This window comes from Mauremys reevesii, linkage group 1 (genome assembly GCF_016161935.1).
Source record: "Mauremys reevesii isolate NIE-2019 linkage group 1, ASM1616193v1, whole genome shotgun sequence".
Lineage (NCBI taxonomy): Eukaryota > Metazoa > Chordata > Testudines > Geoemydidae > Mauremys > Mauremys reevesii.
Genome location: NC_052623.1, coordinates 22,433,025 through 22,453,336, shown reverse-complemented (window position 1 = coordinate 22,453,336; position 20,312 = coordinate 22,433,025). Strand labels below are relative to the sequence as shown.

The 20,312-nt window shown below is 45.5% G+C and overlaps 1 protein-coding gene across 24 annotated transcripts in view; it reads left to right on the top strand.

Moving 5' to 3' along the window:
• Positions 1–20,312, top strand: part of TENM4 (teneurin transmembrane protein 4) — a 766,066-nt gene that overhangs the window by 317,375 nt on the left and 428,379 nt on the right. For all 24 annotated transcript variants that reach the window (XM_039490391.1, XM_039490320.1, XM_039490356.1 and 21 more), the window contains one exon: positions 12,470–12,758. In XM_039490391.1, the coding sequence (XP_039346325.1) occupies positions 12,536–12,758 (223 nt within the window). In that variant the 5' untranslated portion in view covers positions 12,470–12,535. The remainder of the gene's footprint in view (positions 1–12,469; positions 12,759–20,312) is intronic.

The window sequence follows — 20,312 nt, the reverse complement described above, 5'->3', positions numbered from 1 at the left end:
GCCTGCTGCATAAGCTTGAACTGTAATTGAAAGTTAAGCTTTGGACACAGTAGGAGTTGTGCTGATTAATCAGTCCCTAGCATCTTTCAGTGCTTTCTGATTATCACAGAGAGAAGTCCTAAAATAAGTCCATAGAAAATCAGAAATCAATTCATGGGCCTTTGCAGCCTTTTTACAGATAATTCATATTTTAATAAACTCGGTTTGAAGTTTGACTCTTTGGGGGATTTTATCAGGAGGGAAAAAAATGGGCTTATTTCTTGCACCAGTGAAGAAAGCTGGGGGCAGATTATCCATCTAACAACTTCAGGATCGGCTATATGAGCTTGGCCACTTTTGACACGATAGTAGGCAAACTAGGGAAATTTGGTCTAAATGAAATTACTATAAGGTGGGTGCACAACTAGTTGAAAGACTGTACTCAAAGAGTAGCTATCAGTGGTTCGCTGACAAACTGGGAGGGCGTATCTAGTGGGGTCCCCCAGGGGTAGGTCTGGTGTACTGTTAAATAGTTTCATTAATGACTTGGATAATGGAGTGCAGAGTATGCTGATAATATTTGAAGATGACATGAAGCTGAGAGGAGTGACAAGCAACAAAAAAGATAAAAGATTTAGAAAACCTGACCTGCGATGAGAGGTTAAAAAAATAACTGGGCATGCCTTGTCTTGAGAAAAGAAGACTGAAGGGGGACTCGATAACCGTCTTCAAATATGTGAAGGGCTGGTATAAAGAGGATGGTGATCAATGTTTTCCATGTCCACTGAAGATAGGATAAGAATGTCATAAACAGATAGTTAAGGGTTAAGGTCTCTTTTACCTGTAAAGGGTTAACATGCAGTACCTGATGACCACCTGACCAGAGAACCAATCAGAGACGAGATAATTTCAAATCTCTGTGGAGGGAAGCCTTTGTCTGTGTTCTTTGTTAGAGAGCTCTCTTTGGATCTAAGAGAGGCCAGTCATGTCTCCAAGTTCTCCTGGAGTAGTTTCTACTATTTAATAGTGAGTATTAATTAGAAAGGCGGATTAGTCTTTTGAGTTGCTTTCTATATATTTGCAATTGTGTGTTTGCTGGAGAAATTCTTTATTTCTATTGCTGATATTGCTTTTACTGAGAAAGAAAGGAGGGGGGATTCTCTCCAGAGATTGATAAGTTTAGACCCTGTATTTTTGCATTCTGGATTACAGAGACAAGTTACTTTCTTTTTATTCTTTAATAAATTATTTTCTTTTCTTTGGACTTGGTTAATTTCTTTCCTTGGGTGGATTCTCAAGGGAAGGGGAGGGGGAGGTGAGTCCCTCTTTGTGTTGAGTCAAGGATTTGAATCGGTGTGTCTCTCTCCAGAGTGGCTAGGAGAGAGGGAGGGGGGAAGTGGGCTGCTTCCCTGTGTGTAGATTCAAGGAGTTTGAATCAAGGTATCCCCAGGGGAAGCTTGGGGGACAGGCAGTGTGTCAGACACTTTAACCTGACTGGTGGCAGCGAGAACCAGATCTAAACTAGGATTTTAGTTTAGAGGGAAACCAAGGCAGGTCCCCACATTGGAACCCAACAGCTCCAAGTGGGGGTGAGACCTATGACAAGAAATAATGGGCTTAATCTGCAGCTGGGGAGATTTAGGTTAGCTATTAGGAAAACCTTTTAACTATAAGGGTTGCTAAGAATTGGAATAGGCTTTCAAGGAAAGTTGTGGAATCCCCATCCTTGGAGTTTTTTAAAAACATCGCTTACCAAGGATGATCTAGGTATACGTCCTTCTGCCTCAGTGAAGGGGGATGGACTAGAAGACCTGTCGAGGTTCCCGTCTAGTCCTACATTTCTATGATTTAGAAAGGAAAGGATGTTTTTGTGACTATGGCACCAAATTGGCCCTCAGGAGGTAGGGGTTCAGTTCCTGGACTCTGCTACAGACTGTCCTGTGTCCTGTGCCACAATTTTCCATCTGTAAAATGTGAGTGACAATGCGTGCTCTCTCTTTCTCAGCCTGTCTTGTCTATTCAAGTCTCTGCTCCATATGAGGCAGCTGCGATGTTGGAGACGAGGTTCAAATCTTTCATATGAGGCAGATCAGCAAATTCAACTTGAGTCTCACATAGCACTAACCAGCTGGCCAGTCTGGGATTGGTTTCTTTCCTGTATATTTTAGCAAAAAAATTCAAACCTCAAAATTTTTCACCAAATAGAATTAATCTTTTCCGGCCACCCTAGGGGGCAGTAGGCCCTGATCTGATGCCCAGTGATGCCTTACAAGGAAAATAAATAAAAAGCACATGGAAGTAGGAAATAGTTTGAATGCCTTCAGAGCAGTTCTCCTCCGCAGCCTTGCCCTGGTGGTGGTTTCTGTTAAGACCTTTGATATATCCAGAAGAAACTGAGATGCATTTTGTCCTCCCAATTAGGTATGTAAAGTAGCACCACAGAGTTAACTTACAATAAAGAACAAGGGGCCTACTGATCTCTCGTTATACAGGCAAAACTCCTCTTCTTTTGTGCAGGATTGGGTAGCATTTCATAGATTCATAGCTTTCAAGGCCAGCAGGGACCATTGTGATCATCTAGTCGGACCTCCTGCATAACACATGCCATAGAACTTCCCCAAAATAATTCCTAGAGCAGATCTGTTAGAAGAACATCCAGTTTGGAATACTGAATTTACATACAACCAGTCAAATGGCTGGATATAATCAACAGCCCTGACTGAAATTCCGAAGGGAGGACATCCCATACGGCTCAGAAGTGCCTGCAACAACTGGCCATTCTCTTTAGAGATCTTAATATCATAAACACAGAGACAGGTCTTGTCCATTATCTTTGGACATGAAAGACCTCATGGCACTTTTTGTAAGAGCAGGGCTTTGTGCCTGTGTTAACTTCCAAATTTACTCATTCCATCTTTGTTGTGACAGCTGATTTCTGCTCCCCCACCGTAGAGCTCCCTTGCATATCAATAATATTGCATGCGTTTGTTTGTAATGGACTTTGCAATCTTTCAGGATGAGAGGTGCTTCTATGCATGTCCACCTATCTTACAGTCTTCTATTTTCCGATCACCTCTATAGAAAATAGTAATGATAGTAGTAGAGACTGCTGTTTGAAAAGCAAGGAAGAAAAAACTGATGGCTACCAACATTTTCAAGTGTACACATGTGGCTCTATCTAGTGATGTATCTTTATCTGCTATATTAAGAGTCACACAAGGTTCACCTTAGATTTGAATTAGAGTTCAGTCATCAGAACACATCTGCTTTGTTCTGTAGCCTTGCATACAACCAGTATGCTGATGAGGTGACCTCTTCTAATTCAAAGAGAGGTAACCTCAAGTAGCAAGTAAAATTCACAGTTTCTGAATAGCTTTTATTTTCTTTTTTGCACTTGGCTCTGCCAATAATGAATAAGAGTTTATGCCTGTATTGTCCTTCACTTCTGCAGCTGAATGGCAAGAGACTTCCCAGCTGACTTCCCCCACTCACCAGGATTTTGAGTATTCTGGATTGGGGCGTGTCTCTCTCTGTCTCTTGAAATTTTTACTACACCTCTACCCCATTATAACGCCACCGATATAACACGAATTTGGATATAATGCTGTCAAGCAGCGCTCTGGGGGGGCGGGGCTGCATGCTCCAGCGGATCAAATCAAGTTTGATATAACGCGGTTTCGCCTATAACGTGGTAAGATTTTTTTGGCTCCCGAGGACAGCGTTATATCGAGGTGGAGGTGTATCTGCAACAAAGAGTCCTGTGGCACCTTATAGACTAACAGATGTATTGGAGCATAAGCTTTCGTGGGTGGCTTTTTACCGATCCAGACTAACACGGCTACCCCTCTGATGCTATCTGCAGTCATCTCTGAGACTATCATGCTGTTCATTCAGTGAACAGCAAGGGAAGGGTGACGGGGGTGGGGGCTGCATTTTATTATGAATACTGTAAGTGCCGCGTCTGAAATATGCTGTTTTCATCAGCCCAAGAGATGCGTTTCTAAACCTGAACCACGGGCACTACACATCGGTGTGATGTGACACTGCACTGTCAAGCTGACCCAGTCAATGTTTATTAATTAGAGCACTTACAGTATATCTAGTAACTTGAGGTTCTGAATAATCCACTTTTAAAGACCGATTCTGGGGTGGATGTAGTTCACTGCTGTCTCATAAAAGGCCACTTACATAAAGAATTGTGTGAGACTGCCTCGGCTGTGTGACTAAATAGTATTTAGATATTAAGTTAAAACAGCCTCCAGAATGCTAGCTTCTTTGGGAAACCTCTGGGTTTAACAAACAGTGTAGGGTTCCAAGTACTGCAACATTAAAATGCTTATGCTAGTAAAAAACTATTTAAAACCTTTCTTATTTGTGAATCTATAAATCTTCCAGCAGTGTAGACTGAGGGCTGCAGACCATGGGAGACTGAAGAAGACCTATGGGATTCCCAAACCAGATATAACTGGAGTAATTGCATTTTAGTCTCCTGCACACCACTTTTCCACCATGCTTTAAACTTTATCTATTGTTTTAGGCTTCTCTGGATTTCAAGCTCATCGCACATTAAGATTTATTTTTACGAAGACCATTTAATTTAAACCATGTCAGCTGAGTCAGAAATTTCTAGTTATCTGGCCGTCTATCACCAGTGAAGGAGTGGCTTTAATTGTCACAACTTTTGGTTTGAAACCTGTAACTTCCTTAGAGCAACAGGTTCAGCTCCCAGCAGCATTAACTTGTTTCTTCTTATATAGCTACATACAGTGTTTAATTGGAGCTGCAGTGACCAGAGTGCTGGCTCAGCTGTTGTTGCCCAATACTGTGTCACAGGGGGTTAATCCTGCAGCCCTTATTCACATGAGCGGCCTCGAATGGACTCTGAGTGAGTAAGGTGCTGTAAGATGAGGCTGTTGTTTTCTATACAAGCTGTATCCCAGACTGCCATGCAGAGTTACACTACGTTCAGAGTTGACAAATAAAGAGTAGGAGTTTCTGTTAATTGTCATGGAAGAAGGGAGAAGAGATGTTTTCAGATGAGATTTGAACAGAGATTATGTGGAGATGCATACGGTGTAAGGACCTAACAGGAACAGAACCACAAGGTCATAAAGCAAGGAGAGCTCTTCCAGAATGCACTGAGCTGCAGACAGAAGTCTCTTGTGCCCAAAGGGGAGAGTGTGTGTGGATGGATAGAAGAGAAGCCAGTGCTAGTTGCACTGCAAGAATGGGGGAGAAAGAGAGAGACACCATGTTGGTCCTGCAGGCACTTAGCAAGTCTGTGGAGGCTTTTAAAGGCATGAAGAACAATTCTGACCTGGATACTGAAATGAAGTAGCGGGAGAGTACGTAGCTGATGTTATTGTTCTTCTTTGCATTCTGTATGTGCTGGGGAGCTAGGGCCTGGGGAAGCCTGCCTGGAGACAGTGTGAGGTGAAGATGGCATTGATGAAGACTTCCACAGGGGCAAAGTAAGACACACAGCGTGACAGATAAAAAGGAATAATGTAGCAGAGAAATGCCAAGGGCCAAATTCCCTGCTGGCATTACTGAAGACTGTAGCTATATCAGCTGGGAATTTTGGCCCTAAATAGAAAAATGAAATAATAGTAATTGCACATCCAAAGAGATGTGCTGGATATTTACGTAGGTCAGATGATACAACAGTCCCTCCTTTTAAAAAAAAATAGAACCCAGTTGTGATCTTTTTTTTATTTATTGTTTTTGGGAGGAGGGGGGAACCTTGTATTTGAAAGCATCAGCTTACAAAAGCACAGGGAGAGAGAGAGAGTGAGCTGAGGAAAGTTAAATCTAGAAAGGCGGCCCGAATGCACTGGGAATCCAAGCACTGTGTTACTGAGGAATTCATGTGTGACGTTTGCAAATTTATGGGGTTATTTTGACATACTGTATGAGGAACTTAAATTTTTCAACACTTTTCTGTTAGAAAAAGCACATAAAACTCATCTGATGGGAATTCACTCCATTTCCTGGTGGTTTTTTCCCCCCTGTTTCCTATTTCATGGTTAGTGATGGTAATTACAGACCCTGTTTGTACCTTGTGGATTCTGCCTGTGCCCAAGAGCTTTCTTGGCATGTGCGAGTCTCCTTGTAGAAGGTTTTTAAATAACTGGCCCTCGATAGGCATTGTTGCAGCACTCTTGATTAAACAGAAGGAGCCTCCACTCTCATCCCGTTTTTGTACAATATAGTAACTGCGTTTCTCACACATTTGTCCCCACAAGGGACCCGTAAACCATGATTTAGATGTTCATTATAATATCTCCCAATAGCACTGCTATAGTGAAGGGGCCTGTTTTTAAGGTGTTTTAATAAAAGTCATAACAAGCTTACTCCGTTCTAGGACTTGCAGCCAACTGCTTACCCTTCGAGTCCTATAAAGAAAAGATGTAAATAAAATAATAGTCAAAACAAAGGGTAACTATTTTTATGCAAAAAGAGTGTTTTGTTTTTAAATAGGAAAACAATGAAATACAGTTTTCCTAGAACAAAAGAAGTGAGCAACAGTGAAGTCTCTGTCCCCATCCCCTGATCAGTGGAGGATTTTTCTTACAGTGTAACCTCCACTGCATTTGGCTGGTGCAGTTTTAAATGACTCAAATGATAGGGGAGTTCACCAGTTCCTTAGCAGAGCTATTCCACACATTTAGGAGATTCTTCTTGATAATCAGCCTAAATGTTCCTTAGTCGTGTAATGTAACCCCCTTAGTACAGCTACAGTATATCATCTTGCTCTTAGACAATTTCTCCTCCTCATTGGTGTTTACACCTCTCAGGCCTTGATTCAGCAAAGTACTGAAGCACGTGCTTAATTTTAAGCAGGTGAGTAATCCCATCCTTGTAGAGCAAAGCACTTAACTATGTGCTTAACTTAAGTCACTGAGTTCAGTAAGATTTAAACACATGCTTAAAGTTATGCTTGTGCTTAAGGGCTTTGCTGAATCAGGGCCTCATAAGAACAGCCCTACTGGGTCAGACCCATGGTCCATCTAGCCCAGTATCCTGTTTTCCAACACTGACCAATGCCAGGTGCTTCCAAGGGAATGAACAGAACAGGTAATCATCAAGTGATCCGCCCCCTGTCACCCATTCCTAGCTTCTGGCAAACAGAGGCTAGGGACACCATCCCTGCCCATTCTGGTTAATATCCTGGTTACCTATTCACCATGAATTTCTCTAGTTCTTTTTTGAACCCTGTTATAGTCTTGGCCTTCACAACATCCTCTGGCAAGGAGTTCCACAGGTTGACTGTGTGTTGTGTGAAGAAATACTTCCTTTTGTTTGTTTTAAAGCTGCTGCCTATTAATTTCATTTGGTGATCCCTAGTTCTTGTGTTATGAGAAGGAGTAAATAACACTTCCTTATTTACTTTCTCCACACCGGTCATGATTTTATAGAGCTCTATCATATCCCCCCCCTCAGTCATCTCTTTTTTTAAGCCTCAGGTATTTGATGACCCGTATATAAGTAAGGATAAATTATGTGATGGAAACAAAGTATTCCTTTTATATGCTGTGTATTCTACATGCTTTACACACAAATATAGGTGAAATCTTGGCTCATCTGAAGTCAGTGGGTATTTTGCCATTGATTTAATTGGGTCCAGGATTTCACCCATGGAGTCAGTGGGCCTGACACCATTTTTGGAGAAAATCAGGATTAGTGCCAATGTGAAAAGGGAAGTAGCTCTATTTAAGTCAGATATGTTATACTAGTTTACAAGAGATCAGAATTGGGCCCAGAGTTCCTCCCACTACCAACAATATTATATGATAGATTCTAGCATCTAAATGACAGGAAAACCCAGAACGTGGTTCCAACAGCGCCACAGTGGCAGACCCACAGATGAGTCCTCCCATTTCCTCCCTGGTTCTAGATGCACCTTTTCACTGCCAATCACTGGTCTGCTTCATCCAGTTGCCTCTCTCTGGCTCTAGCTCCATTCCACTGAACCGCTGATGTTGAAAGTGAGCTAACAGTAAAATGCCATCTTTGAACCACCATATTGTGCCTTGGTATTATAGGTTATCAGAACGTGTATAGGATGCAATACAGGAGCACAGATGTTAGAGCTATAAATTATGTATCCTAGTCCAGTTCCCTGTGAGTACAAGGCATAGAGCAGATATTAAACGGATACTACATACAGTCTTGGCCAAGAGGATGTAGTTGTGTTGCAGTGATTAGACACAACTGGCTGAAATAAACGTGGAGTGTCAGGCTTTACATTTATTTTTATGGATTTTTTTGTTAACCGTAGTGTTTGGAGTTTAAATAGTTGTCATCTGCCCCTAGCCAAACTTTCCCTTAGTGCTAGTGCTGAAGGTTTTCCCTTAGTGCCAGTCCTTTGATTTTTGATTGACTTTTGCCCCTTCTAAATAATAATTTAAATATTTCCATCCACTCGTTTAATCTTGCGATAAATACCAATCTGAACACGCCCTAACGATTTAATGCCTAAAATTTTCTATTACTATTGAGATTTATATTTAATTTTGAAACCGGTAACAACTCAGAGCCAGATTATTGTGGTGCTAGTGATATATCGTATATAATCGATGGTATTAGTGAGCTATCCTGATCGATCATCTGACCAGTATGCAGTCTCAGGAAAAGCAGTCAGTGCACAGGAAATATGGAATATTTCGATTTTATTTCCCTCATTTTCACAAGCGCGAGCTGCTGCGCAGCGCGGTGGCGAATAAAAAAAAAGAAAAGAACAGAAAAAGCGGAAAGAAAGCCAGCATGGAGCAAAAAACAAGGGCAGGCGATCGAGCAGAGGCAGCGCATTGAATCAAAGATGAAAATTCAGAATCCTTTCCAGAAATCTTTTTTAAAAGACTCAGCAGGGACTCAAAATCCAGACTCCAGCAACTGCAAGCCAAAAATCAAATGTGAAAGCCAAAGAATCAAAATGGGCGGGAAAGCGCTGGGAACAGAAGCTGCGAGTTCCCTGCATTCTTGTGAATGCTCCACTGCAGGACAAATGCTGTCCAAACGTCCCTGGTGGGTCGGTCAGGCTGTGGGGGCTGGCCCCACTCACCACCCCCCCCACCACACCACCCCACAGAATCCTCTGACTCTTTCTACTCCCCACCTATCTTTACTGCACCTTCAGGAAACCCTGGATGCTGCGATGCTGCAGCCCTGCCTCCCCTATCCTACATCCTGCATGTGGCTGATGGTACAAAAGCCTGTGTGGTAACCGTCCTGCTATCATGGCTGATGGCATTGGGGCAAGCATGGCTGAGTAACCATGCCATTGGCATCAGTGGGGGTTCTAATTTTAATTTTGGATGGTGGATGGTTGGGTGGTTTATGTATGGTGTGTCATCGGTGCCATAGCAGCTGGGCTGCATCCATCCCACCCCCCATGTGTCATGTATCAACACCCCCAGTTGCCAGCAGATCCCAGAGGATTGAGGGATACACACTGCTTAATGTCCTGTCTGGACTGTCCTGTCTGCTGCTAGCTTCTCTGTTCACTCATTTTCTCACTAAGTCACCATGTCTTTCTTTTCCTTCTGCATTACCATTTCTCTCACTTACAAAGTGGGGGACAATGCTACTACGGTAGGAAAGGCTGGGGAAAGAAGGAAGAAAGGGGGGGGACAGGTGCAGGCAACCCCCCTGTGACATACAGATCATAGTTGATCATAGTTTCTGCACACAGAGCAGCTGTGCTCTCTGGTTCTATCACAGATGGTTCTATCTAGTACTTACAGTGCCTATGCCTATACATCTTTCTATTTTAGATTTTATTTAGAGAAGGGGAATCATCACTAATAGGGATTTTTTGCATTTTTTTTCCCCTGGCTAAGAGCAGCCAGGCAGCATGACCAGCACAAAGCAACAAAGGAAACAAGGGCCATAATCATCCTCAATCATTCCCAATTATGGATGGGTTTGTTGATGTTTGCATGGTGCAGTGGTCCATCTCTCCTCTGTCATCTGCTGGGAAAAAAAATGATTGACATTTTTCCCCCCAGCCAGCATCATCCAATCCCACAAACAAAATGGATGGGCAGTGCGGGGGACGGAGGATAGGGACAGTCACAGTGCTGCTCTGCTGCAACCATCAAAAAAAAAGCATGCTTCTGTGTAGCTGTGCTGAATCGCTTCTGTGCTGTGGCATATCTAGTACACACACGTCGGTGAGACAAAAAAACAAAAAAAAAAGCTCCATTGTTGCCATGCTACTGCTGGGGCAATCCGGAAAAAAAAAAGAATGATGCTTGTCTGTTGTTTTTCTTCCCAGAGGAGGAGTGATGACATTATTTACCCAGAACAGAACCACCATTTTTTTTTTTTCAGGCCCAGGCACTGGGATCTCAACCCGGAGTTCCAAGGGGGCGGGAGGGGGTGGGGATGGGATATAATAGCTACTACTACCACCACAGCCCAGAACAGACGCTCGCTAGCCTCGCGGGTGGGACGACACCACCAATAAATGTTGTGTTGTGTGTGCACACACTCGATTTTATAAAATCTGTTTTACAAAACCGGTTTATGCAAATTCGGAATAGTCCCGTAGTGTAGACGTACCCTGAGTGTAAGCCACAGTATGTTTTGATTTAAGAGGTAAGTGTTTACTGCAGGGGCGGGCAAACTTTTTGGCCCGAGGGATGCATCAGGTTTCATAAATTGTATGGAGGGCAGGTTAGGGGAGGGGGTCGTGGCCCGGCCCCCACCTCTTATCTGCCCCCCCCGGGGACTCCCGCCCCATCCAACCCCCCCATTCCTTGATGGCCCCTGACTGCCCCTGGACTCCCGCTGCCCCATCCAACCCCTCCTCTCATTCCTGACAGCCCCCGTCCCAGGACCCCCACCCCATCCAACCACCCCTTCTCCCTGTCCCCTGACTGCCCCCGGAACCCCTGCCCCTGACTGCCCCTGCTCCCCCATCCAACCCCCCTCTCCTTCCTGACTGGCCCCCCCAGACCCCTGCCCCCATTCAACCCCATCTCCCTGACCACCCCACCCCTATCCACACCCCGCCCCCTGACCACCACCTCGAACTCCCTGCCCTCTATCCAACCCCCCCATCCCCCTTACCACGCTGCCTGGAGCACCAGTGGCTGGCGGCGCTACCACGCAGCACAGTGACCAGGTTAGGCCGGGCTCTGCAGCTGCGCTGCCCAGGAGCTTGCAGCCCCGCCGCCCAGAGCATTGCGCCCATGGCAGGGCAAGCAAGCTGAGGCTGCGGGAGAGGGGAGACAGCGGGGGAAGGGCTGGGGGCTAGCCTCCCAGGCCAGGAGCTTGGGGGCCGGGCAGGACGGTCCCGCGAGCCATACTTTGCCCACCTCTGGTTTACTGTTACACTCAATATGGCAAGCCTTGAAATGAGAGGTATTTATTTGTCCTTCCTTTACTCTCAAAAAATAGAGGGAAATGAGTGGTCATTATTAACTACTATTAGCCTGCTATACCGAGGTTCATCACATAATCGCGTAAGCCTGTCTTCAATATTTGGTTTCTTTTGAGCTCAATAAACCAGTCTGGAAACAGAGACACATTTTACCGCTATTGCAGCAATACACATTGATTTTTTTTTTCCTGTAAATAACATTGCAGGTAATTTTATTACAATGGAAAAACTGATCTACTTCAATAATTAAGTATTTTGACAAAATATTTTTCGTGTTTATTTCTCATAACAGTTTCTCCTGTGTGTGTGCGTGTGACTAGTAATACGGGTGCCTCCATTTTTTTAGGTGTCCCAAACGAGCCGGGGGAGTAATGATTACTTTAAAAGGGGATCACCATGAGGATGTTAAAAAGTAAAGTTTCAGTTTACAGGGCAGATCTGTTATTTACGATGAGGTCAGGATTTATAGAACAGACCTGACGGAGGACTAGGGGGAGGACTTTTACCTAGATGCCAACAAAATATACATTATTTCATTTTTATTTATGTATTAGTAAGCTGAGAGCTGGACCTGTGCCAACCTGACAGCCTGGACTCTGAACTAGAATGTCCACAGAGCAGGTACATCAGGAAGCTTCTGCTAGCAGGGCAGTGTGCCGGAAGCTTATTTTCAGAGTTTAAATGCTCAGTGCTTTCTGGAAATTAGGCTCCTGTAAGGTGTTTAGAAGTGGGTTGTACTAAAAATGAGGCACCCAAAATTGCTAGTCACTTTTGAAAATCTCAGCCACGTTCACATTTGAAACATACTAATGCTAGGAACAAATGGTTAGGTTTTTTTAAGGTATTTATTTTATTGCTGTACCTACCAGCAGTTCTTTTAGTAGTTGCAGTTATAAATGAGAGGTAAAAGACATGGTTTGGGACACAGATAATTGATACTTTCCTTGTATCGGTAGTTGTTCTAAGTTGGTTCCCGGCAGTCCGTTAGATACCCTTTCTTTTGCATACTGTAAGACTGAATAAAAAGCTTAAACTATAAAACCCAACCCTCTGCTATCTAATGGGATGAACTCAGGTCTCCTCTCTTTTATACTCTTTCAGATTATTCCAATCTGATCACCACACAAACACTGTTATTTTAATGTTGAAGACTCAGACAAAAGTGCCATGGATGTGAAAGAGAGAAAACCATACCGATCTCTGACCAGGCGCCGTGACACCGAGCGACGCTACACTAGCTCCTCGGCAGAGAGCGAAGACAGCAAAATACCCCAAAAGTCCTACAGCTCCAGCGAGACGCTGAAGGCTTACGATCAAGACTCCAGGCTGACCTACAGCAATCGGGTCAAAGACATGGTGCACCAGGAAGCTGATGAATTCTGCCGAACGGGTAAGTACATTTCATCAGGTGCTTCTGTAAGAAGTGTGTGTTAATCAACTCTATGCTGAGGTCCAGAGGTAGGTGAGGGAATAACTCAAAGGTATAAAGGGTTCTGAGGCGCTCACAGAGGAATGTCTGTAAGATATTGCACAGAGCAAAGAGAGAAAAAATTAGGGGAAGATCAATATGGCTTTGTTGGAAGGAAAGCCTCTGCCTGTGGTGTGCATAGGTAATGACATCCCTGGACAGTGTGGTGGCAGTGACTGAACCTGGGACCTCTTGAGCATGAGCATCTGTTTCCTGAACCGAAAGACCAAGGTCAGTAGCGTGGAAGCAGTAGCATAAACATCTTTACATGCCCTAGCCATTAGAGGGAGACAAAGAGCCATACTGGGTGAGTGTGGGTTGCACATAGATACTACGCAGTCAACACTGAGCCCAGACAGTCTTAGGTTGGAAGAAACAGGGTTTCCTGTCAACCCAGGAAAGTGTGAAATGGGCAGCTAAAGTGAAATGGAACATGCAGTAGTGCAAATGATGAACAGAAAGATTGACATAGGCTGTCCATGACTTCTACTATATACCCCTGACTAAAACTGGGCGCGGGAGTGGCAGATCGGGAGGGCTGCCTGGAAGGTGCTGTGGGTGCTGGGAGGGAGGTGCTGTGGGTGCTGGGAGGGGGTCACGTGCTCGGGGGGGGGGGAGTGCAGGTGCTGCAGGGCGGCTGGGGCAGGCTCCCTACCTGGCTCCTGGGAAGCGGGGACCCCAGCTCCTAGCTCCACATGCTGCCTCCACTCTGCCCCACGCCCTGGTTCTGCAGCTCCCATTGGCTGGGAACCGCGGCCAATGGGGGTTGTAGGGGCGGTGTCTGTGGGCAAAGGCAGCATGTGGAGCTGGGAGCTGTGGGAGGGGAGTTCCTGTCGCCCTTCTTGGGACGCCCCCCTCTCCAGGTAAGCACTGCCCCACACCTCAACCCCCCGCCCTGAGCTCCCACACACCCGAACTCCTGCTGCTGCAGGGTGTAGGGGCCCGAGACTTCCGCAGCAGCGGCTGGTATGCCTGGCCCAGGGGCTGCCCAAGCTGCTCAGGCGGCTCCTGGCCCAGGTGCACCACCTGCTGCAGAAGTCATGGAGGTCATGGAAAGTCATGGAATCCGTGACAAACATGGAGCCTTACTTATAGGGCCAGATTCTCAACGGTGGATGCACACAACTGCACACATCTAATTTGTGTGTGAAACTGTCACAATATTGCATGCAAATCTGATATTTATGCATGTGCCCGTAATCATGCTCTTTGTTCTTTTAGAAATTGCAAGGGGCAATAACTAACTTAATCATACTTAGCAATTATATAGTGTCCTCCAACCTAGGATCTCAAAACACTTCTCTGTCTCTAACTACCTATGAAGTTACAGGCAAAAGAAAGACCTGTTAGGTTATCAAATCTGTTCTACAGGTAGATATAGCTACACTGAGTCAAAATGATGTTAAATGACCTGCATAAGGTTACAGAGGCAGGAACAGATCCCAGGAGTTCAGACTCCTCATTGCCTTCTCTAACCATTAGAGCATACTGCACCTACAAATTTTGTCATTCTTCTTCAAGTGCTTGCTCATATTCATTCCATGTTAGGTATGCGTGCACTGCGTGCACCGTTGCTGGAGATTTTTCCCTCAGTGGTATCCATCGGGCTGGCTCTAGCGCCCTTTGGTGCCGCACACTTATGCACCAGTATAAGGGATCCTGCCGACCCTGCACCCTCCCAGTTCCTTCTTACTGCCTGTGATGGTTGCTGGAGCAACAACTCTTGCTTCGGCAAGGCGTTTTTCAGTGGTTTCTTCTCTGTATCCCAGTTTATTAGTCTTAGTTTAATTATAATACTAGTATAGATAGTTAGAACCCCTCCTTTATCATTGAAGGGCTCCCTTTGCTAGGCATGTGTCCCCCCCTCTCCACCTCCCCTCCAGCCCCCGGGCTTCAAACATTGTGCCTCCTGTGGCACTGCAGTTGTCTGAAGTGTCTGGGAGCGCTGTCAGCTTTGTCAGGACTTTAAGCCTCATACAAAGAAAGTCAGAGAGGCTAGACTGAGGGTTATCCTAATGGATGATACTCTTAGACCGTATTCAAAGCCAAGCCACTCAGATTTGGCACCGGGCACTTTGACCTCAGTGCAAAGCGCTTTTCCAACACTGTGTGTGTCCTGGCGCCTTTCTCCATCTCCGGTACCAAGAAGAAACATAAAAAGAGAGGGCTCACTGGTGCTGAAGAAAGGCAAGCAAAGGGAAAGCAGTAGAGTGCAACCCGTGTCGGCCCACTCCTCCACCCCCAGTCCCAGGTGGCACCATCAACTTCGCCCAGAATGTTAAGTCCAGTGCAGGACCCTCCGCTGATGCCAGAAAGTCATTGTGGCGCCAGTGAAATCATGGTGCCTTCAACTCTGGAAGCCTTTGCAGTGGCCAGGGACTTCTTATTGCTCCCCCGCCAACTCCGATGGGACAACTGTCGGCTCCAATGAGCACGATCAGGAGAGAGCACGGTGCTCCGAGTTCCTTCCCCGCAATGGGACATTCAATACCTTCCAGGGGTAAGCCGCCCTGTTTTCTTCTATGAGATTGTCCCCAGTCCAGCAGCACTCCCTTGACAATAATCAGCAGAAGTGAGGGGTACCGCTCCCCTGTGGTCACCTCAGGAAGATTCTTCGTCTGAGTCCAAGGTGGAGCCTTACACCCATCCAAAGAAGCACAACCGGTACCCATTTTACGTGCCACTGAGCCTTGGTACGGGTCCCCACACCAGTACCTGGTGGACAGTGACCTATGCAATGGCCATTCTGGACCCCATTCTCCCGGTACTGGGCTTATCTTCTCACTGGTCATACTTGGTTGCTTCTGAGAGGAGGGCCCCTGCACTGCTGTGCTCGGCACTGGACTTTGACTCTGGTACCGAACCTGGTACCAATACACAGGATGTGGACTCCATGGAGGTAGTTGAGGCTGAAGAAAAGGAAAAAGCCCTTTTCTCCAGTAGAGGCCTCTTCCTCTCCTGGCCTCCATTGTCCTCTCCCTGGATCCAGGGGACTGGTACACTGCCCTCTACTTGAAGGACGCTTACTTTCACATTTCCATCTTCCTTGGCCACAAAAGATTCCTCAGGTCCAGACTCATTACCAATTCACCATTCTCCCTTTAGGTCTGTCTGCAGCCACCAGGTTTTTACGAAATGCATTGGGGGTGGTAGCGACCTTTATCAGAAGGCAAGGTGTTCAAGTCTACCCATACCTCAACAACTGGCTGATCAAGAGTCGCTCAGAGGCCCAAGTAAAGAACAGCATCAGGTCCAAGCCCTGAGCCTGTTGATAAACGAACAAAAGTCAACTCTCATTCACTACAGAGAATAGAGTTTATCGGGGCAGTGCTCAACTTGACCCCGATCAGAGTCTTCCTTCCAGAGGCTCGATTCCAGACAATGTCGGATCTGATATCCAAGGTCATGGCCCACCCAATCATAACAACCTGGGTTTGCTTCAAGTTCCTGGGACACATGGTCGCATGCACTTACATGGTCCGGCATGCAAGGTTGCACCTCAGGCCTCTGCAGATGTGGTTAGCTTCAGTGTACTCACCTAAAAGGCACCACTTGGACTAAGTACTTGCTGTTCCAGCCCCAATCCTCGCCTCCCTCGACTGGTGGAAGGACCCCCAGTCGGCAGTGTCGGGCGTTCCCTTTGTCACCCCCCAGCAGTCAGTGTCCCTAGTATTGGATGCTTCACACCTAGATTGGGGAGTCCACCTTGATTGCCTCGGAACACAGGGCCTATGGTCCCAGGAAGAGCTCTCCTTGCATATAAAGATCAAGATGCTCAGAGCAATCCACTTAGCTTGCCAAGTGTTTCTTCCCCAGTTCACAGGTAAGGTAGTGGAAGTACTGATGTACAACACGGCAGCCATGTTCTACATCAACAAGCAGGGAGGAGTGTGCTCCTCTGCCCTGTGTCACGAGGCCATCTGTCTAGAGGACTTCTGCATGAAGCACTACATCCGCCTTGAGGCTTCTCATCTTCTGGGAGCCCAGAACACCCTGACAGATCACCTCAGCAGAACTTTCTTCTCTCAGCATGAGTGCTCCTTTCGCCCACAGGTCACCAGGTTAATCTTCTGAAGGTGGGGCTCTCTCCAGGTAGACCTGTTTGCGACCAAGCAGAACAGGAAATGCCATCAGTTTTGCTCACTGCTTGGGCACAAGCTGGGCTCCCATTCAGATGTCGTCCTGCTTCCATGGACAGTATTCCTTGTTAGGATATAGATATTCAGGCCTGTCTGCAAAGGCCTATACTTTAAGAATTTACGTGTATTCTTATCACTTAGCTAGTTATAGAGGTATAAAAGAAAGAATCAAAGATCACTGTCTGTGTAATGGCCTTCTCTTACTGTGACAGTCTGAGGCCTGGTTCTTCGACTAAGCAGCAAAGGCAGCCATAAGCTGGGAAGTGTATGGTCACATCCTCACATTCCAAACTAGTCACATTGAAATAAGGTGCTATTGGGCTACCTCCTGTCCTACAATCCTAAGAGGATAAGAGAAGGAGAGGAGAGAAAAAAGAAAAATTAATTAATATAAATCTCTGGCAAGAACACACATCAATAGACACAGAACTCACTTAAAAATACTTATCTGTATAAAATGTAGTTGTGAAATCCTCACTGTTGTGTTGTTTTGTATGTGTATTTGTTTGGTCTCTGTCTGGTTCTGTTCTTGTTCTGTTCTGTATATTGTTTAAATTTGCTGTATAATTAAATGAAGGGGTGGTGGAATAATGGGTAAATAAAAATAATATGGTTAAATTTAGTTAGTTAGTTAGTTAAATTTAGTTAAGTTAATTTTAGTAAAATGATTGGTTAAAAAGCTCAGGTTTACTATATAGTTATGCAGTCAATCAGGAAGGGGGGAAAGGAAGGGGGGAGGGGGAACAGGGATGGGGGATGGGAGGGCTAAAATGGAAAAAGGGGAAGGGATGGGAACAGGAACAGGAACAACAGGCAGGACAAGGTGGTGTCAGAAAGGCTGGGAAGGGAGAGGGAAGGGGAAGGAAACTGAACTGGAATCATAATCACCCCCAACCCCAGTTATTGTTGTTTTGTTTGTGCCTTTTTGGGTATTGTTGCTCTCTGTTTCAGCGAGGAGGAGAGGAGAAGGAAGTGAAGAGGAAAAAGGCCCCTAACCTCCTCTCCCATGCATTCCCTCCTCCTCTTCTACACAAGGTCCAAAAAAAAAAAAAAATGGGAACAAGGCAAGAGTTATTCTTAAGCCCCTGCAGCCATTGGCACACTCCTCATTCATCCACTTGCTCAAGTAGCAGCACCACCCGCTACCGCTTCCTGCTCTGTCTACCTCTGATTTTAACCATTTTAAACCACCCAAACCTCCACCCCTTCCACCTCCTGCCTGACTGCCTGGATGTTATGTGGCAAAGAGCAAGTCTGAAGTCTGTTTAGAGCAAGTTCAACAGGTCTTGCTGAGGAGTAAGAAGCCATCCATGAGGGCTATCTGCCTCACCAAGTGGAAAGGCAAGAAGGCCAAGAAGTCTCTGTCTCTTAGTCTTCAGTCTATTCTGGACTACTTGCTCTACCACGCTGTAACAACTCACATCTATCATCTATCATCAAGATGCATGCAGCAATCCTTCCACTTCCACCCACCATGATGATGATCCACTTTAACTTTTTAGGAGGACTTGGACTTTGGTTTTCTGATCGATTCCCGATTCCTGTTTTGAACTTATCTATCAAATCAAGCTCTCTCTTTCCTTGAGCCGCTGGCATTGTGTCTTCTTTTTCTCCTGCAAGGTTGCGTTCCTGATAGCGATTACCTCAACCAGAAAGGTCCCTGCAAGAGTACTTGCATCAGAACCATTATACATGGTGTTCTTCAAGGGCAAGATTAAACTGTGCCCCCCTTTGCCCTTCCTGCCAAAGGTGGTCTTGCACTTCCATGGCAACCAAGCTACTTTCCTGCCAGTCTTCTTCACGAAGCCACACCAGAATTCAGAAGACTGGCAACTTCACTCATTGGATGTTAGGCATGCCCTCACCTTCTACACTGAAGGAACTAAACCGTTTTGTGGATCCATATAACTTTTTGTGGCAATAGCAGAGAGGATGAAAGGCCTACTGGATAACCTCCTGTATTCATTCATGCTATGAGCAGGCGAATGTTCCACCACCTGCCATCTTGACCACTCATTCCACAAGAGCTCAAGCCTCTTCAGCAGAATTTCTGGCCCAGCTCATCAGTGCATATCTTCTCATCCCACTACGCCATTACCCAGCAGAGTCGAGATGATGCCAGGTTCGGGCGAGCAGTGTTGCAGTACACATGTCCGTGGACTGAGTCTACCTCCTTGGGTAGTGCTTGTGAATCACCTAATGTGGAATGGACATGACGAAGCCATCAAAGAAGAAAAAACAGTTATTGACCTTCCGTAACTGTTGTTCTTCGAGATGTGCTGTTCTTGTCTATGCCACGTTAGGTGTGTCTGTGCTGTGTGCCCCATTGCTGGAGATTTTCCCCTCAATGGTATCCATCGGGCTGACTCTAGTGCCCTCTGGTGCCACGCGCTTATGTGCCAGAATAAAGGGCCCTGCCGGCCCTGCACTCTCTCAGTTCCTTCTTGCAGGCTAACTCTGACAGAGGGGTAGGAGAGTGGCTCGTGGAATGGACATATCGAAGAATAACAGTTACGGAAAGTCAGTAACCATTTTTTTAAAAATAATTTTCTTTTCTTCTGCGCTTGAATTTTCCTATCTCCTTAGCTCTGCGATTGGCCTACCTAATTATAAAAATTAGCCCATAGATTTTATGGCTGGATTTTCAGTTGGTTAAATCAGTTTAACTCCACTGACTTTGGTGGGGCTTCACTGATTTACACTAGCTGAAGACCTGGCTCTATTAGCTTGTGATATTTTTGCTTGATACAAATAAGGCAAAGTGATTTTTTTCTAGAGCTGGACGAGGAGGCAGAGAGGAGGGAAACATTTCAAACTGACCAAATAAATTCAGTAAATAAACAAGTCAGCATTTGAATGGTTTTACCCAGAGTGAGTGTGCCAAGAAAGCAAACCGCGCAAGTCAGCATAGCAAAAAATAGACCAGACCCGAATAAAAAAGTTTTAGATATTTATTATCTTCCTTTTATTGACTTGAGTTCTCCCAGCTTAAAAGGCTACACTGAGCATCGAATATGAAAATCGATGTGTCTCATGCTGTTTATTGCAAATAAATTTGATTTTCGGTTAATTGTAGCAGTCATTTTTCATAATTTATGAGTTGCTGTTGGAGAGCATCAATCAAGCTGCTCATTGATGCGTTTGAGGTTGTTGAGTGTGGATTGTTACAGGAGGGAGGGGGACTTGTGATCATTGATCGGTGGACTAAAATCTGCAATGTGGGGGCAAAAACAAAAGGCTCAGCTGTCTGGTGAACCCTAGAGTGTAGGCCTAATTCTTACTGTGGGGTCTGGACCACAGACAGAACTGGTGGGGTGGAGAGGGGAGATGCAGTTAT